This window comes from Leguminivora glycinivorella, chromosome 9 (assembly GCF_023078275.1).
Source record: "Leguminivora glycinivorella isolate SPB_JAAS2020 chromosome 9, LegGlyc_1.1, whole genome shotgun sequence".
Lineage (NCBI taxonomy): Eukaryota > Metazoa > Arthropoda > Insecta > Lepidoptera > Tortricidae > Leguminivora > Leguminivora glycinivorella.
In genome coordinates this window covers 8,315,573-8,342,074 of record NC_062979.1, presented here as the reverse complement: position 1 = coordinate 8,342,074, position 26,502 = coordinate 8,315,573, and the positions used below count along the sequence as shown (strand labels likewise).

At 39.2% G+C, this 26,502-nt stretch overlaps 3 protein-coding genes across 3 annotated transcripts; 1 reads left to right on the top strand and 2 right to left on the bottom strand.

Annotated features, from left to right (window-relative positions):
• Positions 1-836: 836 nt before the first annotated feature.
• On the top strand, positions 837-1,968 carry LOC125229830 (protein PBDC1-like). The gene is made up of 2 exons (XM_048134772.1): positions 837-851; positions 1,023-1,968. The coding sequence occupies exons 1-2, from the start codon at positions 837-839 to the stop codon at positions 1,410-1,412; spliced, it is 405 nt and encodes a 134-aa protein (XP_047990729.1). The 3' UTR covers positions 1,413-1,968.
• A 9,566-nt stretch (positions 1,969-11,534) lies between these two features.
• On the bottom strand, positions 11,535-12,416 carry LOC125229829 (activity-regulated cytoskeleton associated protein 2-like). The gene has a single exon (XM_048134770.1). It carries the CDS (start codon positions 12,414-12,416, stop codon positions 11,535-11,537), a length of 882 nt encoding a protein of 293 aa, XP_047990727.1.
• Positions 12,417-20,950: 8,534 nt separating this feature from the next.
• On the bottom strand, positions 20,951-23,792 carry LOC125229465 (60S ribosomal protein L26). Its single transcript, XM_048134311.1, has 4 exons — positions 23,727-23,792; positions 23,313-23,494; positions 22,113-22,253; positions 20,951-21,128 (listed from the first exon to the last, which is right to left on the bottom strand). Exons 2-4 carry the CDS (start codon positions 23,478-23,480, stop codon positions 20,991-20,993), a joined length of 447 nt encoding a protein of 148 aa, XP_047990268.1. The 5' UTR covers positions 23,481-23,494; positions 23,727-23,792; the 3' UTR covers positions 20,951-20,990.
• Positions 23,793-26,502: the final 2,710 nt, after the last annotated feature.

Below are 26,502 nucleotides of genomic sequence, written 5' to 3'. Positions count from 1 at the left end.
CTTAACCTAACTTATTTTAAATACAACGTTGGTCTTTCTTTTATGCGGGGGGCTTCGCCCCCCGAGCCCCCCTTTGTTTGCACTGAAAGGTCACAAGAAAACGCTAACCCAACTTATTTTAAATACTACGTTGATCTTTCTTTCATGCTCCCCCCCCTTTTCCTGTTCTTATCTTCCGGCACCATCATCAGGCCTTGAAACCTAATCGTAGTCATAGTTCATTACAAGACTTTTCTAAGAAGCCGAAAAACAGCTATGATACGATGTTCCATCATGTAATTCCAGTTCATATCTTCCGGCTCCATCTGATGACCTTGAAACCTAATCGTAGTCAAAGTTCATTACAAGACTTTTCTAAGAAGCCCAAAAACAGCTATGATACGATGTTCCATCATGTAGTTCCAGTTCATATCTTCCGGCTCCATCATCAGACCTTGAAACCTAATCGTAGTCAAAGTTCATTACAAGACTTTTCTAAGAAACCCAAAAACAGCTATGATACGATGTTCCATCATGTAGTTCCAGTTCATATCTTTCGGCTTCATCATCAGACCTTGAAACCTAATTGTAGTCAAAGTTCATTACAAGACTTTTCTAAGAAACCCAAAAACGGCTATGATACGATGTTCCATCATGTAGTTCCAGTTCATATCTTCCGACTCCATCATCAGATCAGCTCAACAGTACCATATTATTGTATTGTCATCGGAACTACATATAGCTGCCAATTTTCATTACGCTACGACTCCTGGAAGATGGTTAAATTAGCTTCCTTAGATTCCATTACATACATAGTTACATACACGACGACCTAATAAAAGCGTGTTAAAAAGACCATGGTCAAAAATGAGGTCTGATCCCACACTGTGCGTAGTACCTACAACAAGATGTAATAGTACATTACGATACAAGTGCACTTAATTACAAAAAGTGGCAATAAATTAAAACACAACCAAAGAGACTGTTTTAAATTGACACAAGTATCTTAATTTTCTGTTAAGTTTACATAATTTCTGTTTCAGGTCCTATGTTCAGTAGACACACGGTTGCTACGCCTCACGCCACACGATGACCTAATATACACACACTTCAGGCAAGACTTCCCCGACCTCAACGTAGCCTACATCAAAGAAAACGAAATTAAAAACAACCACAACAAAGCCAAATGGCGAGCTTATTGCGAAAAATTTAAAAATATCATTGAAGATTACAGTTTTGGGACTTTGATGAGGGCGGACACAAAAGGGGACTACTCCGAACAGAACACCATACTAGTGCCAAGAGTGCAGTTTTACGCTATTGAAATTGCTAGGAACCGCGAAGGATTGAACAATGACGTGAAGAAACGGTTCAAATGCCAGTCTAAAGCTAATTTAGAGGCCCAGGAACACAAAACGGCTGTTGCTGTGTAGGTTTCCACTGCCACTTATCAATCATATTTAGAAAACATGCCTGTTATCTAATTACGATCAACATTTTCATACATTTCGTATGAAGTCATTAGACTGCAGACATGTTTTTCAAATGACCATGTATAATTTTAAGGTGTTGCCAATAACCATTACCTAAGTTAAGAAATCAAGAATGTCAAAGATACAGTTCTGAAAATAAAACCACTGTACATTGTATACCTTATTTTGTATGGTGCCTTCACAATTCATTGTATTTGGCAAAGCAATGCTCTGTAAGGTGCATTAGGGTAATTCCGAAAGTCGCATAAAAATCACCATTATTTCCATCATATGAAGATTCCCCTTTCGGAATTTTCCGAGCATTTCTGTCATTCGGAATTACCCTAATGCACCTTACTTCTTTTCTATTTTTATGTAAGAGAAGAGTTAAGTTTTTTTTTCTATACTTAAATCTGGTGGAATGTGGGGCACTTACACAACAATTTTCACAAATAGTAATTCCAGTGTTCAAAATCCTCTGTTACAAGAAATCTAATAAATATGGAGGGTTGTGTGACTCCCCTCGTGTAATTAACTGAGATTGTATGAAGCTTATTACAGATCAATCTGCTTTCAATTTGAGTGGTAAGGATACAGAGTTGAGTGACATGTCCTTTGATATGTAAACATGAGTGTTGTCTCAGGGAAAGTCAATAACCAGCCATTTAGAATAATTTCCATAAAAGCCTAGTAGTGTTAAGACTTCTGGCCATTAACTACACATTACATTATATTTTTAGTCACTGGTCCTAATGTTTACGAATAATTCAAAACTTAATAAAAGTCACCAAAAAGCGTAGTTGGAGTGGCTAAGGTCATTAATAATAAGCCGATATTCTTTGATATGATTACCTGCAGCTGCTAAGTATTCAGTCCTAGTGTAAGTAAAAATGAATGAGGTGCTCAATAACTCATACATTTTGTGTAATAAATTTTATACTACAGTTCTGTGGTTTATTTTCACGCTCAATCCTATAGATTCCATTTGAAAATATTCTTGTAAGTGTATTTGGTACTTGGTCGGCGTTCTTTTGTGATGATTCGCGATCAAACTTTCAAGATTTGTCCTGAAATAGTGACACCATTTCCCTACTTTTTGTATGGTTTCTGAATATCTCCTTAAAATGGCGTTGTTCTGCTAAGTAAACGTTCTGAATCACGTCATATTTTTTCTGGAATCCATTCCATCTTCAATGATAGTCCTGCGGCGCTGGCTATATTTTGGGCCCTAAGTTAAAAAAATATTAAAGTCGATTTTGTTTTCGTTTATAAATACATTGATAACATATAAATTTAACATTTCGTTTTGGGTCACATTCCTAGGGTGCTTTTTTAGTAATTTGGTAATTTGTGGTTATAATTTTTAATTTGACCTAATGTGGTAAAAAAAATATTCGAGAGAAAAAATGTAACTGTATTGCATTTAGAATGATATTTTTAGCGTGTATACGTAGTTTGGGTCAATTTACTCGAGTGCTATATGACAATTTGTCATACCTAGCGAAACAGACACAAAAAAATATTCATGTTAAAAAAAATAAGAAACGTCGCATTGCCTCCTTTAAATATATCAATAAACTGAAATTGTGTTTTCCTACTCCAGTGCTTGATAAAATTTGCGATAATTTAGCACAAATAGGTTTTTACCATTCCAAAAAAATATTAAAGTTACTAGAGTTCTTATCTTATTAACTAAAAAGACAAGATAAATAAGATACGTGAATTTGGGTAAGTTTAATAGAATGCTTCGAAAAATAATACGGTATTAATATTTGCGTTCGATCAAGTCAAGCGAGCGCAGTGACGCGGGTAGTGTAGGTATTATGATACCGACCGTGGCCGTGGCGCGGCAGCGGGGAAGGGCAATGACCTCTCTCGACATTCGACAAACCGCACGTTGTGTACAAAACGCCAAAATTTATTTCAACTGTGCGCATCACGCTATTTAATGCTAAGCCTGAAAGGGTTGTATTTGATAAGACTACTAGAGTAACAATTTTAACTTAATATACCTATTTTCCACATGCGTCAGTAAATAATTTAATTTATAAATAATAAATTTAGTATACATCGTGGAATCTACTACTACTACTGCCAAATAAAATAATGCGATTTATCATCTAAGTACTTTAGACATATTTAAGCGTGTCACTCACTATGCAGGTAGCTGAGCGCTTATCTTTCAATATGAATCCACATACATAAAATATATATAATTCAATGAGCTAACACACGCGCCGCCGATTATTCATATTTTATTTTGAAGTACATGTGGGGATCGACGTTGGTACGAGATCATATTATATCGTAAAATGGTGAGGAATTTATATGTAGAAAATACAGGATTATAAAGCAAAATACAGGATGTACTTTTTATAACCGGCAATATTTAACGTGGTGAAGTCATATAACTGATATCGAATACAAAACACTAAACGCCCAATGGACTTGCCTCGCGTGACGTCACGTAGTGTTTTTAGGGTTCCGTAGTCAACTAGGAACCCTTATAGTTTCGCCATGTCTGTCTGTCCGTCCGTCCGTCCGTCCGTCCGCGGATAATCTCAGTAACCGTAAGCACTAGAAAGCTGAAATTTGGTACCAATATGTATATCAATCACGCCAACAAAGTGCAAAAATAAAAAATGGAAAAAAATGTTTTGTTAGGGTACCCCCCCCCCTACATGTAAAGTGGGGGCTGATATTTTTTTTCATTCCAACCCCAACGTGTGATATATTGTTGGATAGGTATTTAAAAATGAATAAGGGTTTACTAAGATCGTTTTTTGATAATATTAATATTTTCGGAAATAATCGCTCCTAAAGGAAAAAAAGTGCGTCCCCCCCCCCTCTAACTTTTGAACCATATGTTTAAAAAATATGAAAAAAAAATTTTATAAAGACTTTCTAGGAAAATTGTTTTGAACTTGATAGGTTCAGTAGTTTTTGAGAAAAATACGAAAAACTACGGAACCCTACACTGAGCACACACGCTCTTGGCCGGTTTTTTAGATAAAAATTAAACGAAATCTTTCCTCAAATTACTATTAAGCCAATCTTATCCTATCCTACCTGTCGTTTAAACAAAGATGAAATAAAATAACTTAATTCTTTGCATGTTAATTTGGTTAAATATAACTTATATATTTTCTTTAAGAATATCATATACTTTTAAATGAGCAATTCTTGTATATTCATTTATTTATCAATTCTATATTCTATTCTATTTTTCTATATAATATAAAGCTGCAACCCGACTGACATTTTTGTGGCTGTGGTAGTATAGAGGTTGATCTTGCGACCCCGGAAAAATCCGACCGTCGGTCTACCGGTTCCGGGTAAAAAAATGTTGAACGGTCCAAACGGCAGGAGATAGCCGGGGGTGCTCGACCAAAATGTCATAGAGGACCCTGGGCAGTTTTTGACGCCGCCATTTTTTTTTTCAAAATGGCCGACTTTTTTTGAAGATTTTTCAAGTTTGTCGTAGAGTGCTCAAATTTTTGTTGTAGAATCTCCAAGAGGCCTTGATTGGAATGAAATAAAAGAAATTGAAAAATACTACAAATGTGAGAAAACTGGCCACTTTTGTTTTGTATAGCAACTTTTAAACGGTAAGAGATAGCCGGGGCTGCTCGACCAAATGTCATACAGGGTTTTAAGTAGAAAAAAGTTTCATTAAAAAAATCAATATGGCTGACTTTTTTTTTGAAAAATTTCAAAATGGTCCTAGCGCGCTGAGATTTGTCACACGGGTGGACGGCCACCCGAAGATTAGCTTCGCTGAAATTTGTTATGTAAGGGGTTCTCGGGGTTGGAAAATCGATCTAGCGTAGCCTTAGGTCCCGGAAAACGGCGAATTATGGAGTTTTAATGAGTTTTTCTTTCGCGTTAGTAAACGTTAAATATGGTCGTTAATTTCGCCCCGCGCACATCGGCTGCGCTTAGCTCAGTCGTACGAGGTCGGTCTAATGTTCGCAGACAGATTGCAGGTGTCAAGGTTTCGAATCCCGGCCAGAAATTAAGTTTTAATTTTTTGTTTTGTTTTTTTTTGTTCTTGTATTTATAAGTTTTTTTTTTCTAAAGACGTGATATAATAAAATAGAACCGAGCGAAGCTCGGTCGTCCAGATGTTTTAGGATATTATTTATTGATTGGCTGCAAGAAATGCCTAGGAGTATTGGCCGAACGGTAATTAACAAAAATTACACAGTCAAAAGGTTAATTGTCATTAACCATTAAAAATTAATGAACGCCAATTGTCATTAAAGTTAATGTATTTCGAAAAATAACAAACAAATTATCATCGTAATTAAAGAAATCGTCACGGTGAGTTCGTGGGTGAGCAGTATCCAAGATAGAGCTGACACTGAGCTGACACTGGCTCGGCTGTACCTAGTAGAACTCAGGTTTGGTACAATATAGAGTGTTTTGGTACGACTCATCATGATAAGCGCTTGGGAAAGTAGTACCTAAGCTTTAGCTCATGCTGAACCCTGAGTCCTGTTAGCGTAGCCAGCGTTTTTGGGTATCTCTTTATGATATCACTGCATGATTTGTTTTGTTGATTTTTACGCTGGGTGACGTTTGCTCTTAACGCGGTTGTACAAAATGGCCGAGGCGATGCCAGTCACGGACGTCTGAAAACTGTCACGACTTCGAAACTAGTCTCCAAAGTACTATATAAAAAGTTTTCACAAAACAACAGTTAAAGCTTTTGAAATGGTTGATACTGTAGGTATCTCGAAAATAATAGATACATCATTTCCTTATTGAGGAATTATACTATGAAATAATAAAATCATCCCCTATCAAAAATAAACACGCCAGTGTTAAAGCCTGTTAAAGGTATGGCAAAAACCATCGTTTTGAACTATGATTTTAATATATATCCATAATTTTAAACAGGCCTATCACAGCTCTCGTTAAATATTACTTAGATACGAGAGACTAATACGATTGGTCGGCCGAAGGCAAGACAACTCATTGTGATTCGCTGAGACGCTGCTGCAAAAGAATACAAATAGATAAACCTTTTCATTAAACTTAACTATCTTATAATTTAATCTGGGGGCACGGCAGTACCCCCGCCAAGTCGAGCACGAAGCCAACACTGCCGTACCATCCTTTACTGGAACCATTTCGCCGCATTTTCAGGCCCCTATTTGAGAACCTCTGGATAAGACCGGAACGCAGAAATTTTCGTCGTCTAGTAAGCTATAATAACATACTTAAAACTCAAAATTGCAAGTCTGTACGTCGCAACACGGGTGGATAGCCGCCCCAAGATTAGTATACAAAAAGAAAATTTCTAAAAATTCAAAATGGCTGCCTTTGAACGCCAATTGAAATTTGTATGGAGGTTTTTTTTAATCGCCATAGCTCCGTAACGGTAGGAAAAAGGTTAAAGTGCTTGAACTAATGTTGTACAGTTATCTTAGGTCCATCGAATGGCATTTACAAAATTTCAAAATGGTCGACTTTGAATTATTTTTTTTATCTTCGGTCCGAGCGCGGTAAAATTTGGCACGTGGTAAAAACGGGGGCCAAAAATAGGAATGAGAATTTTTTTTTGGAAAAGTCAAAAACGGCGGCGAGAGGGGACAAAGTCAAATTTCCCAAAATCAAAGTCGGTCATTTTGAAATTGTGTAGTTCAAGCTTTTTTGACCTTTTTCCTACCGTTACGGAGATATGGTTATTAAAAAAATCTTCCATACAAATTTCAATTTGCCCACAAAGGCCGCCATTTGAAATTTTTCAATAATATTCTTTTTGAATACTAATCCGTCGGCCGTCCACTCGTGTGCCAAATCTCAGCGCGCTAGGACCATTTTGAAATTTAAAAAAAAGTCGGCCATTTTGATTTTTTTTTAATACAACTTTTTTCTACTCCGAGATCTGTATGACATTTGGTCGAGCACCCCCGGCTATCTCTTACGATTTAAAAGTTGCCAGTTTTCTCACATTTGTCGCATTTTTCAATTTTTTTTTATTTCATTCTAATCAAGGCTGCTTGGAGATTCTACGACCAAAATTAGAGTGCTCTACGACAAACTTGAAAAATCGTCTAAAAAAGACGGTCATTTTGAAAAAAAAAATGGCAGCGTCAAAAACAACCCAGGGTCCTCTATGACATTTGGTCGAACATCCCTTGGCTATTTCCCGCCGTTTGGTCAGGCCGTCCAACATTTTTTTACCTGGAACAGGTAGACCGACGGTCGGATTTTTACAGGGTTGCAGGACAAACCTCTATACGGCCACACCAAACACTGCCACCGGCGGAACCTCCTTCTGGCTGTTTTTTGAAAAATGTCAGTCGTGTTGCAGCTTTATATTACACTAGCTTTTGCACGCGGCGTCGCTCGCGTTAGAAAGAGACAAAAAGTAGCCTATGTCACTCTCCATCCTTTCAACTATCTCCACTTTAAAAAATCACGTCAATTCGTCGCTCCGTTTTTCCGTGAAAGACGGAGAAATAAACAGACATACTTTCGCATTTATAATATTAGTATGGATAGATAAATGTAAGTAAAAAAAATACATACGTATTTTGATTACCATTTTTCTAAGGTAGGGTTAAATTCGAAACCAATTGAGGTAATGTCGAAAATCTGTAAAAAGGATACTAATGCCATATAATGAGAATAATTACAATAATGGCTACCGCAGTCTCACCACCTGTGTTTGCACACACGCGCGCGCACAGAGACACACGCGGCGGGGGACTTTGTTTTATAAGGTGTACAGATATATTATGCCGCCGTGCGCTTCGTGTCCATTATAAATGAAAATTAAGGAAAATATAGGAAATAATATTCAAGTTACAATTTATTGTTTTTGGGTTTTGTATCCATTTGCATCCATAAATATTTCCCGTCATAAAAATTACACCCTGTATTGTGGAACTAAAAACTGAAATCAATAGTTACAATAATATAATCACGGTGTATGAATAGGAGCGCCGGATCGAATTAGGTACTTCAATATCGGGACAAAAGGTTCTGGAGTTTCGAGGATTTCGTAGGGAAATGTAAAATAATAGTGCATTAGGGTAATTCCGAAAGTCGTCTAATTACGAAAGTCACATAAAAATCACCATTATTTCCATCATATCAAGATTCCCTCTTCGGAATTACCAGAGCATTTTTGTCATTCGGAATTACCCTAATGCACCATAATAAAAATTTACGATAGTTTAGCTAGTTTACTTCGTTTATTTTAGATAGTAGACCTTTACGTGTTTTCGACATTTATAATTGGTCTGTTTTCGTTACTAATGTAATAAAGTTCTTAAGGTTACCTACTATGTATAAGTTTTAATTGGGAAGACTTACAAAAAAATCGGGAGAATCCCGCCAAAGCCCGACCCTCTGGCAATCTTAAATTATGTATGACTGCGCACGAGAAGTAGGTACCTACGCCTCGTGTCACAGCGCGGCGTCGCGCCAGCGGCATGCGCCAACCTGATTGGCTATCGGTTGCGCGCCACACAGCGCAAAAAATTAAAATACTACTCTATTGCGTTGCGTTTTATTCTGCCAAATATTGAAAACCCATGGATGAAAGTGACCCAAATTAAAAATGATGACTTGATATCATTTTATAATAATATAGACGTCAACTTATTAACATGAAATTTTTTTTCAGGCTTTGACAGGGTTTTTATTAAAAAAAAATTTTTTTTATATATAAGCAATGGATAAAATGTGACACACTTTAAGAAAATATATATATAATAATGTCCTGAATGGTATAAGACTTCACTTACCAACTCTAATATTTTGTTAGGTGTTTTAGGGCCAATATTAGACATTTTTAAAATATCATTAAACCCATGGATGAAAATGACCCAAAATGCATATGTACATCGGCAACCACGTTGTTTTTATATAGATACAAATAATTTCTTCTCGAATATTTCTTTGACTGAACACTGCTTAAAAAAGAAATACCTAAATTTCGAGCTAAGCAGGTACCTAGGACGACCCAAAATATTATTTTTATATTTGATCAATAGTCTAAAAACTATATGCAAATAAATTAATAGTTTAAAAAAACACTATAAAACACGCTTTTATAAATGCACGTAAAAGCCAAAAATAAATTATGGATCCTTCAAGTTGTCTCTATTTGTGAGCTGAAGTTTAAAAACTATGTGCTTTTAATTATAATATTTGATTGTAAAAGCGTGGGGCGCTGGAACAGGAAAGAATTTTTGTATAACTTGCTGATAAATCAAATTATGCTATGTTACGGGAAGGAGGTTACACAGATTGACGCGCTAATTGGAGTTGCAGCATGACTAGTAGGTTCTACATTAAACAGTCAAATCAATTAAAAGTCAGTGTTCAAAGTAGGTACCAGTTTGTCGAACTTAGACAAAATATGCGCTAGTAGCGAGGAGAGTCGACAGTCGCCGACACTTAGAACGCCGCTTTTTTCCGGTAATCAAAGTACAAAAGGGGAAAGTGTCTACAGTGACAGGATGCAGAGTTCTTGTTCGTGGACGAGATATCTTTGGTTCTCTTTGGTAACCCTTAGGCGGCATATGTAAACGTTATGTTCTTATGCAACTTCATTCGCCAGGAAGTTCGGATTAGTATTTGTTTACAAGAAAGTCTTTCCTGTTCCAGCGCCCCACGCTTTTACAATCAAATATTATAATTAAAAGCACATAGTTTTTAAACTTCAGCTCACAAATAGAGACAACTTGAAGGATCCATAATTTATTTTTGGCTTTTACGTGCATTTATAAAAGCGTGTTTTATAGTGTTTTTTAAACTATTAATTTATTTTATACTTTTTAGTCATTAAAAATGAAATACTTTTAACATTTATACATAAATTTATTTCAAGTAGGCGGATTTTACATGCCATTTATGGCTTGACGTATACTTATTGCTAATTGCTACTGTGAAAGGCGGTAAAGGGGTGATGTTGTTCCCTTTACCGAGCGCAGACTAATTGGGTTGAGGGTCCCAATAAGTCGACACTCTTATAAGATGGTGAGGGTTCAGGCCTGGCTTAACAGAACAACAACAACGATTCCAATTGGATTTATTTAGACAACACAAGAGTTACACGCAGGTTTACACAAATAGTCTTATACAATGTAGTCTAGTAACACTAAGTAACACGAATGCCGTGAGTGGTATATCTAGCACTGTACACTGTTGCTTTCACTGAACTTCACTTTGACTATGGACGCGACGGTAGCGGGTGTACCGAAAAGAGGTGACGTAACGAGACGTACTCCGAACCGGGCTCACGCCTTGCTAGTAGAAGACTCTCCGTGTGTGATCGGAATTGCGACCTTACGCCAAACGCAGGGGTTTACGCAATGTGTGATCGGAACGGGCTTTCTCCGTACTTAGCAAGGAGCTATCTTAGGCCTAGAGTAAGGTCCTAGTTAGGAGCAGACTGGGATGTCAACTGACTTGGGATGTGTCCCGGCGGGCTTTTATACCACCCGACGGCGTGGGTGAAAGCGACGCTTCCTTCCTGAGTAACGGGACGCTGGACCCGCGCATCTGCAGTGGCCGGCCATCGCAATGTAGAAACAATGGTGCGGTACCGTTGGAATCGGAAGGGCCGGCGGAACCTTCTACCTGCGTTACGCGTGGGAAACTTGGTCGTGCTACAGTCTCCCCCTCTGGATCCGACGACGTCCCGGCGAGGAGCCAGCACGAGGTAGCACTTCTTCTTTTCCATCGATTTTGCTTTTACATGCCCCTTGGGCTTCTTAGTCTTCTTCTTGAAGTTTTTGAGTGGCTGGAGTGGTGGTTCCGTAGGGGCCACCACCTCTTCATGATATAGCGCAAACGCTGCATCTTGGGGAGGTTTAATCTTTTCCAGACAGTCACTATTCCGAGTGACTATGCATGATGCGAGCTGACGTTGTGACTTTACGTCAGAGCTATCTTGTTTTGGTGCAAGTTTAGCACGCTCAGCATGAGCTGGAATGACCACTGCTGGATCACGTGGCTGCAACTTCAAAGCTTCCTGACTATTCTTGTCTAATGCTTCTTTTCTTTCTTCCGTTGAGGGAATTAGCGTGTAGCCTAATTCAACTTTTGTAGGGCTTTGCCCTATTTCACCAGGGACGCTTGGGGCCCAAGAACATAGACCGACGCTCTGGTTTCCTGGATTTTCATTTCTGCAGCAATTAGGACACTTGCTGCGAACGACGCCGGGTCTGCCGCATCCGTAGCAACTGATGCCAACCGGTGCTGATGGAGCAACCTTGCTCGCATCTCCCCTGCAGTTGAGCTCATCTCTTGTTGTTGCCGCTTCTTTGTGCGACAATCTTCTTCGGCGTGCCCGTTCTTATCGCAGTACTCGCAGCGTTGTCGGCCTGAAGTGTTCCGTTCATTGTTTGAAGGTACTGAGGCAACATTTTCTTCCCAGCTCGTCTTCTTTTCCAATAGGATTTCTTCAGCACTCCGTGCGAGTTTCAGAAGTTCGTCGATCGATTTGAAAGCGCTTCTTGGCACCATTTCCCGTATATTCAAGTGGAGCTGACCATAAATCATATGGAGTTGATGGGTCTCCGGTGGGATTGGTGCAGGCAGCTGGGCTATGAGTGCCCTCTTCTTTGCGACGAACTTCTCAGTGGGGGTTTTCGCATCCTGCTTGAGTTCTATTATCCTCTGATACAGGATGTCCGCTGGTATTTTCGGGGCGAATGCGTGCCGAAGCCGATTCTCAAAATCCGTCCAGGACTTGACGTCTGACTTGGCACCTTCCCACCAGACAGCGGCGTCTCCTTTTAAAAGGAGGGTAAGCCCTTCGAGAGCGTTCTCGTCGTCAATGTTCTCGATTTTCTTGTACACGTTGATAGCTGCGAGAAAAGTCTCTGCAGCCTCGTTTTCGCCGGTCCCGTCGTATACTGCGTTGCATCGTGCGAATGACCCTTGTCTGCTTGCCGGTGCCAGAGCTGCGATGATGCGCTGGAGCTGTTCTTCGGTCATCGTGAGGGCCATCTTCGCTCTGTGTTGTGCTCGTGTTCTAGGTTCTGAAGCCAGGGCCCCACGTTGGGCGCCAGTTGTGAAAGGCGGTAAAGGGGTGATGTTGTTCCCTTTACCGAGCGCAGACTAATTGGGTTGAGGGTCCCAATAAGTCGACACTCTTATAAGATGGTGAGGGTTCAGGCCTGGCTTAACAGAACAACAACAACGATTCCAATTGGATTTATTTAGACAACACAAGAGTTACACGCAGGTTTACACAAATAGTCTTATACAATGTAGTCTAGTAACACTAAGTAACACGAATGCCGTGAGTGGTATATCTAGCACTGTACACTGTTGCTTTCACTGAACTTCACTTTGACTATGGACGCGACGGTAGCGGGTGTACCGAAAAGAGGTGACGTAACGAGACGTACTCCGAACCGGGCTCACGCCTTGCTAGTAGAAGACTCTCCGTGTGTGATCGGAATTGCGACCTTACGCCAAACGCAGGGGTTTACGCAATGTGTGATCGGAACGGGCTTTCTCCGTACTTAGCAAGGAGCTATCTTAGGCCTAGAGTAAGGTCCTAGTTAGGAGCAGACTGGGATGTCAACTGACTTGGGATGTGTCCCGGCGGGCTTTTATACCACCCGACGGCGTGGGTGAAAGCGACGCTTCCTTCCTGAGTAACGGGACGCTGGACCCGCGCATCTGCAGTGGCCGGCCATCGCAATGTAGAAACAATGGTGCGGTACCGTTGGAATCGGAAGGGCCGGCGGAACCTTCTACCTGCTTTACGCGTGGGAAACTTGGTCGTGCTACACTACTTAATAATAACTAGCGGCTACCTTCTTATTACGGTATTATCATAAAAATGTTTATACCTAGTAAGTTATCCGTAAAAGATAGACAATATAGACATGTGCCATCGCGGACTTTTTGAAGACATGAGAGAGACATACTTTCGCCATACATTGTTTTGAAGCTCTCAGCTAGTGGGATTTTGTTTGACTCGATTAGAAAATATTGTCACATTTCAACTAATTCAAACAAAATTTAAGTATTTCTTTTTTGCCGAGCCCCCCTTTATTTGCTCTTAAGGGTCACAGGAAAACCATTACCCAACTTATTTTAAATACAACGTTGATCTTTCTTTTATGCGGGGGCTTCGCCCCCCGAGCCCCCCTTTGTTTACTCTTAAAGGTCACAAGAAAACGCTAACCCAACTTATTTTAAATACTACGTTAATCTTTCTTTATGCGGGGGGCTTCGCCCCCCGAGCCCCCCTTTTCGTTACTCTTATGGGTAACAAGAAAACCCTAACCCAACTTATTTTAAATACAACGTTTATCTTTTTTTATGCGGGGGCTTCGCCCCCGAGCCCCCTTTGTTTGCTCTTAAAGGTCACAAGAAAACGCTAACCCAACTTATCTTAAATACAACGTTGATCTTTCTTTCATGAGGGTGGCTTCGCCCCCCGAGCCCCCCTTTGTTTGCTCTTAAAGGTCACAAGAAAACGCTAACCCAACTTATTCTAAATACTACGTTGATCTTTCTTTCATGCGGGGGGCTTAGCCCCCCGAGTCCCCCTTTTCTTTACTCTTAAGGATCACAAGAAAACCCTAACCCAACTTATTTTAAATACAACGTTTATCTTTCTTTTATGCGGGGGGCTTCGCCCCCCGAGCCCCTCTTTGTTTACTCTTAAAGGTCACAAGAAAACGCTAACCCAACTTATTTTAAATACTACGTTGATCTTTCTTTTATGCGGGGGCTTCGCCCCCCGAGCCCCCCTCTTCGTTGCTCTTAAGGGTCACAAGAAAACCCTAACCCAACTTATTTTAAATACTACGTTGATCTTTCTTTTATGCGGGGGCTTCGCCCCCCGAGCCCCCCTTTTCGTTACTCTTAAGGGTCATAAGAAAACGCTAACCCAACTTCTCTTAAATACTACGTTGATCTTTCTTTCATGCGGGGGGCTTCGCCCCCCGAGCCCCCCTTTGTTTGCTCTTGAAGGTCACAAGAAAACGCTAACCCAACTTATTTTAAATACTACGTTGATCTTTCTTTTATGCGGGGGGCTTCGCCCCCCGAGCCCCCCTTTTCGTTACTCTTAAGGGTCACAAGAAAACCCTAACCCAACTTATTTTAAATACAACATTTATCTTTCTTTTATGCGGGGGCTTCGCCCCCGAGCCCCCTTTGTTTGCTCTTAAAGGTCACAAGAAAACGCTAACCCAACTTATTTTAAATACTACGTTGATCTTTCTTTTATGCGGGGGGCTTCGCCCCCGAGCCCCCCTTTTCGTTACTCTTAAGGGTCATTAGAAAACCCTAACCCAACTTATCTTAAATACTACGTTGATCTTTCTTTCATGCGGGGGCTTCGCCCCCGAGCCCCCTTTGTTTGCTCTGAAAGGTCACAAGAAAACGCTAACCCAACTTATTTTTAATACTACGTTAATCTTTCTTTTATGCGGGGGGCTTCGCCCCCCGAGCCCCCCTTTTCTTTACTCTTAAGGATCACAAGAAAACCTTAACCCAACTTATTTTAAATACAACTTTGATCTTTCTTTTATGCGGGGGGCTTCGCCCCCGAGCCCCCCTTTTCGTTACTCTTAAGGGTCATAAGAAAACGCTAACCCAACTTATCTTAAATACTACGTTGATCTTTCTTTCATGCGGGGGCTTCGCCCCCCGAGCCCCCCTTTGTTTGCTCTTAAAGGTCACAAGAAAACGCTAACCCAACTTATTTTAAATACTACGTTGATCTTTCTTTTATGCGGGGGCTTCGCCCCCGAGCCCCCTTTTCGTTACTCTTTAGGGTCACAAGAAAACCCTAACCCAACTTATTTTAAATACAACGTTTATCTTTCTTTTATGCGGGGGCTTCGCCCCCGAGCCCCCTTTTCGTTACTCTTAAGGGTCATAAGAAAACCCTAACCCAACTTATTTTAAATACAACATTTATCTTTCTTTTATGCGGGGAGCTTCGCCCCCGAGCCCCCCTTTGTTTGCTCTTAAAGGTCACAAGAAAACGCTAACCCAACTTATTTTAAATACTACGTTGATCTTTCTTTTATGCGGGGGCTTCGCCCCCCGAGCCCCCCTTTTCGTTACTCTTAAGGGTCATAAGAAAACCCTAACCCAACTTATCTTAAATACTACGTTGATCTTTCTTTCAAGCGGGGGGCTTCGCCCCCCGAGCCCCCCTTTGTTTGCTCTGAAAGGTCACAAGAAAACGCTAACCCAACTTATTTTAAATACTACGTTAATCTTTCTTTTATGCGGGGCTTCGCCCCCGAGCCCCCTTTTGTTACTCTTAAGGGTCACAAGAAAACGCTAACCCAACTTATCTTAAATACTACGTTGATCTTTCTTTCATGCGGGGGCTTCGCCCCCGAGCCCCCCTTTGTTTTCTCTTAAAGGTCACAAGAAAACGCTAACCCAACTTATTCTAAATACTACGTTGATCTTTCTTTCATGCGGGGGCTTCGCCCCCCGAGCCCCCCTTTTCTTTCCTCTTAAGGATCACAAGAAAACGCTAACGCAACTTATTTTAAATACTACATTAATCTTTCTTTTATGCGGGGGGCTTCGCCCCCCGAGCCCCCCTATGTTTGCTCTTAAAGGTCACAAGAAAAAGCTAACCCAACTTATCTTAAATACTACGTTGATCTTTCTTTCATGCGGGGGGCTTCGCCCCCCGAGCCCCCCTTTATTTGCTCTTAAAGGTCACATGAAAACGCTAACCCAACTTATTCTAAATACTACGTTGATCTTTCTTTCATGCGGGGGCTTCGCCCCCGAGCCCCCTTTTCTTTACTCTTAAGGATCACAAGAAAACCTTAACCTAACTTATTTTAAATACAACGTTGGTCTTTTTTTATGCGGGGGCTTCGCCCCCGAGCCCCCTTTGTTTGCACTGAAAGGTCACAAGAAAACGCTAACCCAACTTATTTTAAATACTACGTTGATCTTTCTTTCATGCTCCCCCCCCCCCCCCCCTTTTCCTGTTCTTATCTTCCGGCACCATCATCAGGCCTTGAAACCTAATCGTAGTCATAGTTCATTACAAGACTTTTCTAAGAAGCCGAAAAACAGCTATGATACGATGTTCCATCATGTAATTCCAGTTCATATCTTCCGGCTCCATCTGATGACCTTGAAACCTAATCGTAGTCAAAGTTCATTACAAGACTTTTCTAAGAAGCCCAAAAACAGCTATGATACGATGTTCCATCATGTAGTTCCAGTTCATATCTTCCGGCTCCATCATCAGACCTTGAAACCTAATCGTAGTCAAAGTTCATTACAAGACTTTTCTAAGAAACCCAAAAACAGCTATGATACGATGTTCCATCATGTAGTTCCAGTTCATATCTTTCGGCTTCATCATCAGACCTTGAAACCTAATTGTAGTCAAAGTTCATTACAAGACTTTCTAAGAAACCCAAAAACGGCTATGATACGATGTTCCATCATGTAGTTCCAGTTCATATCTTCCGACTCCATCATCAGATCAGCTCAACAGTACCATATTATTGTATTGTCATCGGAACTACATATAGCTGCCAATTTTCATTACGCTACGACTCCTGGAAGATGGTTAAATTAGCTTCCTTAGATTCCATTACATACATAGTTACATACACGACGACCTAATAAAAGCGTGTTAAAAAGAAGCAACGTGAATATTATCGAAACCTCAAAAGCTATCGCTACCCGACTATGATTTCAAAATCTCACGCTAGATGGCACTGTTCCAAGGATTTTTTCTGGAATAATAAGCGCATTACTTCAACTTTTTAGAATATTTTGGCATTGTTCCGTTTAGTAAATAATATCTGGGCGACCGAGCTTCGCTCGATTCTATTTTAATATATCACGTCTTTAAATAAAAAAAAAACTCTTATAAATACAAAAACAAGAAAAAAGACAAAATACAAAAACTTAATTTCTGGCCGGGATTCGAAACCCTGACACCTACGATCTATCTGCGTACATTAGACCGACCTCGTACGACTGAGCTAAGCGGAATCGATGCGCGCGCGGCGGAATTAACGACCATATTTCATGTTTACTAACGCGAAAGAAAAACTCATGAAAACTCGCGTTTTCCAGGATCTAAGGCTACGCTAGATCGATTTTTCACCCCCGAAAACCCCCACATAACAAATTTCAGCGAAATCGTTAGAGCGGTTTCCGAGATCGTCGGTATAAATAATAGTTATTTGTTATACAAGGGGGCAAAGTTGTATTTTAACGCCGAGTGTGGAATTGAAAAACGAGCAAGTTAAAGGATTCTATAGTTGAACCACGAGCGAAGCGAGTGGTTCAAGAATAGAATTCTGAACTTGCGAGTTTTTTAACACACGAGAAGTAAAATACATTTGCACCCGAGTGTAACACAAAACTTTTCCCCTCACTATAGCGAGGAAACTACAACGCAAAAAATGCGTTTATCACTGCTTCCAGGTAGTTCCACAGGTGGTAAATCATCTTTATTACTAGATTCACCTACTTTTATCAATTTTAAAGCAGTTAATTTGACTGTATTCAAGGTCAAATTACTTTACTCACTAGTGGATAAAATGTGAGCGTCAGGACCCCTGGACCACTACAGATATTTGATGTTTAGTACATACTAAAATTTAGTACCTATTTGATACTATTTGGTACCTGAGTACATATATTTGGTACCTCCACTGATATCGAAAAATCGAGCGAATGAAGTGGCCAGACATTCTGACGTCAGGATGTCTGGACCATTTTTGGTTTACATAGTTCTAGACAACACTACTAATTGATATCTTAGTCAATATTTACTACCTATTTGGTACCTGTCAATATATTTTTTTGGCGTACCAGAAAAAAGTTATGATGGAATTTAAAGTTGTGAGCCCAGCCGTGGCGTTGAAGTATGTAGCGCCTGTCAAAAGAATAGAGGCAAATCCGCCTGCCCTCCTGCGCGTCAACTTAAATAGGAATTTATTTTTAGGCACTCGCACATCATCTCTACTGACCAGTGGCATTAATATAGTCGAAATATAAAAGTAACAAAACAGTGTCAAAACAGGCGCTACATACTTCAACGGCACGGCCGGGCTCGCAACTTTAAATTCCGTCATAACTTTTTTCTGGTATGCCAAAAAAATTTGAAAAAATATATTGACAGGTACCAAATAGGTAGTAAATATTGACTAAGATATCAATTAGTAGTGTTGTCTAGAACTATGTAAACCAAAAATGGTCCAGACATCCTGACGTCAGAATGTCTGGCCACTTTATTCGCTCGATTTTTCGATATCAGTGGAGGTACCAAATAGGTACTAAATTTTAGTATGTACTAAACATCAAATATCTGTAGTGGTCCAGGGGTCCTGACGCTCACGATAAAATGCGTTTTTACCCGCTGGTATTAAAGGACAAAACACGTGTTTCCGAGCTAGTGAGGGGAAATAAATATACAAGAATTGCTCGTTTAAAAGTATAAGATAACAACTCTCTTTGGTATAGTAAAATGTGGGTAAAATGCTATAATTTCTTCATCACACCAACTGGTAAAGGCATGATAAGTTGATACTAATGAGAAAGTGCTAAATAATTTTATACCAATTTTCACTTGATGTCCAAAACTGGTTGGTAAAATAGTTTGAAATTTTCCTCATGTTGGTGTGGTGAAAAATTTGTGTGCATCAGAATGACTGACCAAAGTGGCAGATCGATGTTGGAGTACCATCAGCATTTACTACCTATTTAGTCATTCTGACGTCAGGATGACTGCCCAAACTGAGTATGTCGAGGTTGGACCCCCTAATTTGCAACAATGAATGTACTATGATTTGCTACCTATTTGCTACCTGCACATATATTTTTTTCGGATTTTTTAGGCCAAGATTAACGGTTTTATAAGCAAAATAGTTTTTTTGTAGAAATGTGTTTCATAAAGTGGGCAGTCATTCATACTTCAAGTTGGACCCCCTAATTTGCAACATTCTATATCCTATGATTTACTACCCATTTGCCTACTTACATAATATATGTATGTTTTCAGATTTTTTAGGGTTCCGTAGTCAACTAGGAACCCTTATAGTTTCGCCATGTCTGTCTGTCCGTCCGTCCGTCCGTCCGTCCGTCCGTCCGTCCGTCCGCGGATAATCTCAGTAACCGTAAGCACTAGAAAGCTGAAATTTGGTACCAATATGTATATCAATCACGCCAACAAAGTGCAAAAATAAAAAATGGAAAAAAATGTTTTATTAGGGTACTTGTAAAGTGGGGGCGGATATTTTTTTTCATTCCAACCCCAACGTGTGATATATTGTTGGATAGGTATTTAAAAATGAAGAAGGGTTTACTAAGATCATTTTTTGATAATATTAATATTTTCGGAAATATTCGCTTCTAAAGGAAAAAAAAGTGCGTCCCCCCCCTCTAACTTTTGAACCCTATGTTCAAAAAATATGAAAAAAATCACAAAAGAAGAACTTTATAAGGACTTTCTAGGAAAATTGTTTTGAACTTGATAGGTTCAGTAGTTTTTGAGAAAAATACGGAAAACTACGGAACCCTACACTGAGCGTGGCCCGACACGCTCTTGGCCGGTTTTTAAATATGAAAAATTTAATAAAATGAAATAAATATAGGCCCGAAGGCCCCATTTGCCTACCTACATAATATTATATGTATGTTTTCAGATTTTATTTATAAACAAATAAAATGAAAATATATAGATATTATATGTAGGTAGCAAAGGTAGTAAATCATAGGACATAGAATGTTGCAAATTAGGGGGTCCAACTTGAACTTTGAAGTATGAACGACTGCCCACTTTATGAAACATTATTTCTACAAAAAAACTAATTGCTTATAAAATCGTTATTCTTTGCCTAAAAAATCCGAAAAAAATATATGTGCAGGTAGCAAATAGGTAGTAAATCATAGTACATACATTGTTGCAAATTAGGGGGTCCAACCTCGACATACTCAGTTTGGGCAGTCATCCTGACGTCAGAATGACTGCCCACTTTATGGAAGAAATCTCTAAAAATAATACTTTGCTCATAAAATCGTTATTTTTTACCTAAAAAATCTGAAAAAAATATATGTGTAGGTAGCAAATAGGTAGTAAATCATAGTATATACATTGTTGCAAATTAGGGGGTCCAATCCCGACATACTCAGTTTGGGCAGTCATCCTGACGTCAGAATGACTGCCCACATTATTTTTGGAAAATCTTTTTTCTAACTTAGGTAGCAAATATGTCAATATAGGTAGTAAATAGTAGCAAATAGGTAGTAAATGCTGATGGTACTCCAACATCGATCTGCCACTTTGGTCAGTCATTCTGATGCACACGAAAAATTTTGTTTAACTCAGTAGAAAAAAAACTTTAAACCTACGTGGCCTTGAAACCTTCGCAACGCTCAAGATTCCACTACTCGAACCACTAGTAACGCTCGAGGATATTGGAATCTTTTGCTTGCTCAGGTATCAATATTGGCAGGCGTGGTTAACGCAGCAAAGTTCGAATAAATAAAATCCAATAGCGTGTTTTATCTTTTTTTATTAGCTTAAAATCTAGATGTTCACGAGGTCTCCATGGCGGTGGCAGTCTCCTCGGTGTACTTGCCCTTGTCCTTGCCGAGCGCCGCGAGACGGCCCTTCGCCCTGCGGTCGAGGATCGCCTTGCGGTCCTTGTTCATCTTAAGCTTTACGATAACACACTGAAAGAGACAAATATATGGTTAGAGTGCTGCTTTTAATGAGTTCTTTTTGTAATGGTGGGGTTTTATCAGAGCCATGGAAGTGTATCAGCAGTAGCCGTGTTAGACGTATTGGCCGTCAGTCGAAACTTCGGGCGTTAATACGTCTTGGCACGGTCTAAGTGGAAAATGTATCATCACGTAAGATTAGAGAATATATTTACTATGGGGTTGGGGTTTTAATAATTTTCTATGGCATTCATCGACTAAGGTCCCTGTAATAATTTTCAAGTTTCAAATTTAGGTATGCCAAACTACATGAAGAATGGTAGATGATACTGATTAACATGGTATCAATTTGAAGCCCATGTTTCCTAACAAGATGGCAGATCTTCTACATAGCAGTTCTTAACAGGTAAACTTTGTGTGGTTGCTTTATAACAATAGCAAGTTCCTAATTTACTTTTGAATAATTGTATGACTGAAATCAGTTAGTATGAAATTTGTGTTTCAATAATAAACTGTGCTAATTCTTTCATCTAAAAAATCACTTGCACATTATTCAAGCAAGTAAAGGAATGTTTGAACATTATGCCGGTTTTTAGTAATTAATACTTATCATCTTTCAGAGCAGCCTACAGTCACAAGGCTTCTAAAAAGGTTCTCAATTTATGCCCATATTGCAGAAGTGGTTTCTTTTATACAGTAAATTTATATCTGGGTATTTAGTATTTGTTATAAATATAAATTGGTTTAAAATGGTGGTACCAAACATTATCTCAAACCAAGAATTCAATTACAGTTAAAACTCTAAGAATAAGGGACTATTAATAATTTTAGTAAATAGCAAGATTCATATAATGTGAGTGTATTTAGTAAAACATCCCACATCGTCAGTTACCATTAAGGCGAGATTTACTTGTATCTTTATATGAATAAACTGACAAAGCGGCTTTATAGCTATCAACAAGGTGGGACGTTTTCCCGTGCACACTCATTAATTACCTTTGAGGGGTGGATGCCAACATATGCGCTGGCACCATTGGCCTTCTCACGCTGGATCCTCTCAATGTAGACAACAAACTTCTTACGGTATACCTGGACTACTTTGCCGACCTGCTGGCCTTTGTAGTGACCGCGGACAACCTGAAAATAAGCAAATTTTACATGTTTAATACTTCTTTGCCATAATTCTAAGCTGTTAGGATTTTATTCTACTTCTATGTGCCAGTTCCTTGCATAAGTATTTTGCTTATAGCCAAGTTAAAACTACAAAGTGACAACCCTAGCGCAAAAGTGAATAATCAAGAACAAGTGCAGGTAGTTCGAGAAACTCGCGTGGTTAGAAGAGGTTGATGCAATTCCTCGCCAGTCTACCCGTGACCATGAACATAATGTGATGTTCGAAACGTCGGAGCCAAATATAAATGTAAGTGTTTACGCGATTAAGTCCCGTTTTGTTCTAAAATTACAAGAAAAACTTATTTAAATTGATAAAATTAGAGTGAAAAAGCATATAATTTTAAGAAAATAAAACATATCTCACTTGAGTCAACTGATTTATTATTTACAGTATGAAATAAAAGAGCCAAATTGTATTAATATCAGATCACAAGCAGTTTTAAGTCATATTGAATTGTCAGCTAGCATAATGTTCACTAAAGTTCTCTAGCAACCTGGCACAACTGAACTATACCAATGCACTATAAGGCAAAACAATCAGAGCCATATTTTGAACCATAGTGCAACCTGGCAACCAAGTTCCAGTGTCACCGAAGAAAACCTTCGGCTCTACTTTCCCGAGGAAGCAGTGATTGCAGTCTGTGAATGGTTTGTGATCATCATTTTATTTTGCCTTATTGTTTTATCCAATAAATCAACTCTAGGTATGCCTTGATGTTATCAACAAGTTCTTCAAAATGTCGAAGTACATGTGACCAAAATTGTACATATTGATGACTTAACAGAGATTTTACAGTGCCTCTGATAATCAATAATTACTAATGGTTCGTGAAACATTGTTTTGGAGAGGATAACTATTAATTTAAAATGTTGTAAAGAGTATCTTATTAAATTTATGGATACAATTCTTAATTTCATGATAATTATATCCAATTTTCAAACATAACCTACAAACTTTTAGTAACAAGTTGTTATTTCCCTGAAAAACGAAGAACTTTTAGCAAATTAAAATAAGGAAGTTACCTGTACTTCGTCGTCTTTGCGGATGGGCATCGATTTCACGTTGAACTTTTGCCTCAATTCCTTGGATAGGGGTGAGGACATGAGAACTCGTCTGATGTGAGAAGGTGCACTGAAATGCCTCTTCCTGTTCTTCCTCCTTGAGGAAGTCACGAGCTTGTTGTACTTCATCCTGGTCCTCTTCGCTGAAAACCGAAATATCACGTTTAACCTTTACTTTGGCTTTATGTTTAGGTTAATGTTCCACTCTGCGTGCGAAACGTCAAACTGCCGCGACTTATATTTCTATTGCGAACAAACGTAATGGCGAAAATACGCATTGTGTAGCAACTGAAATATATTAAAGTATTATCCAGCAGTAATTTCACTATGATTTTGGCAGAAAAATGTGAGATTTTAATGGATTTAACAACGTACCCTAAACAACACGGCAAAGAACCGAAATAAAAAGAATTTGTTATCAGGTGTTGCCATTTTTCGAAGACCAATAATTACCAAATGTCACTTCAAGCTAGGAACATACTACGCGGACGTCCGTCGTAAAACGACCGCGACCGCGACCTATCAGTGTGCACGGAACAAAACATCCAGAGAGCCAGATTTCGATCGAACGTCCGTGCGCTCAAGGCCACGTCCGCGTCCGTCGACCGATAGTTTGCACGGTTATGTGTATTTCCATTGTCCAGATTCCCGTCCGCGGTCGATTTACGACGGACGTCCGCGTAGTGTGTTCCTAGCTTCATACACGATGAGCTTTGACATAGAAAATTATATTAGAAATAAATGAAAAGGGGTTTCGCAATGTTAGAATTTAATTTTATTTATAACAAATTGCGTAAATGTATTTAGATTTAACACTAATTGCGAAAAAGATACTAATTACAAGAATTATTTTCATCAATTTAAAGCGTAAGCACTATCAATGGCAACACTTTAAGTATATGCGTTCCTTTCTACGAAGCTAACGTTTATTTACTCTTACTCGCATTTAAATAGGGATATTGTTTATGAATGAAGTATGAGCGCCTAAAATTGTTATTTGATTAATTTCTTTATCTCAAGCGATAATTATAAACATATCTTTATCACAACAAAGACAAGGCAATATGGTACAATAGTTCTTTAGGCCAGTCAGATGAACGAGAAAAAAAAACAATTGTTTAGTTTACTAATCTTGTGCAAGATGGCGCTGTATAGTGAATTACAAATCCTGAATCGCGCTATTTAGGTTTTTCCAGGAATAATGACGTTGTTTAACATGACGCATTAGTTTCAAAGTTTCAAGGACGGCGGGCAGTCGCGTCAGATGAAAGGGACTGTCCCTCTACTGACGCGTAAGTGGCCAATGTAAGTTGACCTATGCCGGCTCTGAATAAATTATAAATATGACTTTTATGTGGAATGTAATGACGTCTGTTTTTAAATTTGAGCTTCTTGTTACCTTTCCACACTACAGGTGACGGTGAAGACATCAAAATACCCTTTTTCAATTTTTTTACTGCGAAAAACACGCGCTGCTTTCGGGTCTGTTACTTGGTCGATACTGATCGGGCACGGCGAGCGCCCGCGCTTATATCAGTGCAAATACTAGGAAGGCTGGCGACCGCGAGTCGTCTTGTAATGGATGTCTATAGGGGTTGGTCTGTGGTTTCAAATCATAAATTTATTAAATTTAAAATTCAAAGTTTTAGAAATAGGTGATAGAGCAGGCTTTAGGGATGTTCGTTTGTAAAAATAGCGCACCTCATTCTGAATTCTGATATATATTGTATAGATCCCAGACATCCTATAAACAGATGTTGTCAACCAATTTTGTGGTCCCCCTCCCCGCACCCCGGCAATTAAAGATGGCATAATAGGAAGAAAAATAGTACATTACATCAGAGGCTGGGAAAATGAGGATTTCCGGCCAAGTGGGTATATACGGCCGAGCGAGGCCGGATAGGGATACGAGGCCGGGAATCCGTTTTCACGCCGAGGCATGTATAGTGCTTTTCTCAAACATACAATGAAATAAAAAAAAATGCTCTAAAGGACAATATTTTATAAAAAAAGTTACTTCGCAGGCCTAGGCCTAAAAAATAATATGAAATCCCTTTACAGTCCTCTCGAGTTGTTGCGCCCAAAAAGCGATACTTCCCAGCCCATTTTAAGGAACGTAAAGACAATATTTCATTGCTTGTTTGAGAAAAAATTTTTTATCAAACCATGCCGTGTGGGGTACCAAATGAAAGGGCTTACTGAGTAGTTCACGAATATATAGCATACTATAACATTTATTACACTTTCTCTAAGAATTTTTTTGGAAGTTTACTAAAATGCTCCATTGTCGAGTTAACTTTAAACCACTGTTGCTTGAGAAATCACTATCACTTGAGATGGCAACCCGTATTCCACATACGTGAATACGTGCTTTACTAAGTAGTTATAAATAGGTGATTAAAATTGCCATCGGTTAAAAAGTAATAAATTTAAAATGGCTAGCCGAAAAAAAAAGGGCGGCAATAAAAGTAGAAAGCAGGCTGTTTCCCATTCTCGGATTGCTCAATATTTTAGTTAAAAGATATTCTATAGAAGTTTAAAAACAAAACCCATTATAAGATTTATTTATGAGTTTACTGGAACAACAGAAAAACCGCTATCGCACAATGCACCGTACGCCAAACCTATAACGTAATCATACTCCAATATGGTATATTATTCCATACAAAGTCTACTCTCCTTGGTAAACTGTTTACAGGACATCTGGAGCCCATGTGTCGAGGCATTTGACCATGACCGTATCATTCGTTGCAAAAGTGACAGCGGGGTCCCTCAAGCCCCTGACCACGCCAAACGAGACAACGTGCACCGCTGCAGTAAGAGAGAGCGAGACAGCGCACCAATCAGAGCCTTGGAAGGGACAAGATCCCATTGAAGAAACGTGTACGCAATCGGATAATTGTAGCGACGAAAACCTTATATTATTGTTAATAAGGTTGACATTATCGTAACTAGAAGTAAGTTGGTTTAGTAGGGATTTCAGTCAACACGAGGGATGAGAGTAGCAGGACACTCTGATTTTAGACTCGAAGGAAGACCCAAGTCTTTCCAGCTTTGTTAAAATTTGTTCCCTGATCATACAGGGTGGCCAGAAATAAAGTGCATTCCCGTCGCCAGTGAGTTTTTGGGGATCAGAATAGGCCCCCTGGGT

Bases quoted from the DNA above. Each gene is read 5' to 3' on its own strand.
- LOC125229829 (XM_048134770.1), bottom strand. From the start codon at position 12,416: ATGACCGAAGAACAGCTCCAGCGCATCATCGCAGCTCTGGCACCGGCA.
- LOC125229465 (XM_048134311.1), bottom strand. From the start codon at position 23,480: ATGAAGTACAACAAGCTCGTGACTTCCTCAAGGAGGAAGAACAGGAAG. The intron at 22,254-23,312 runs GTAACTTCCTTA...GCTTATTTTCAG, and splicing joins GCAAAGACGACGAAGTACAG to GTTGTCCGCGGTCACTACAA. The intron at 21,129-22,112 runs GTAATTAATGAG...TGTCTCTTTCAG, and splicing joins TTGGCATCCACCCCTCAAAG to TGTGTTATCGTAAAGCTTAA.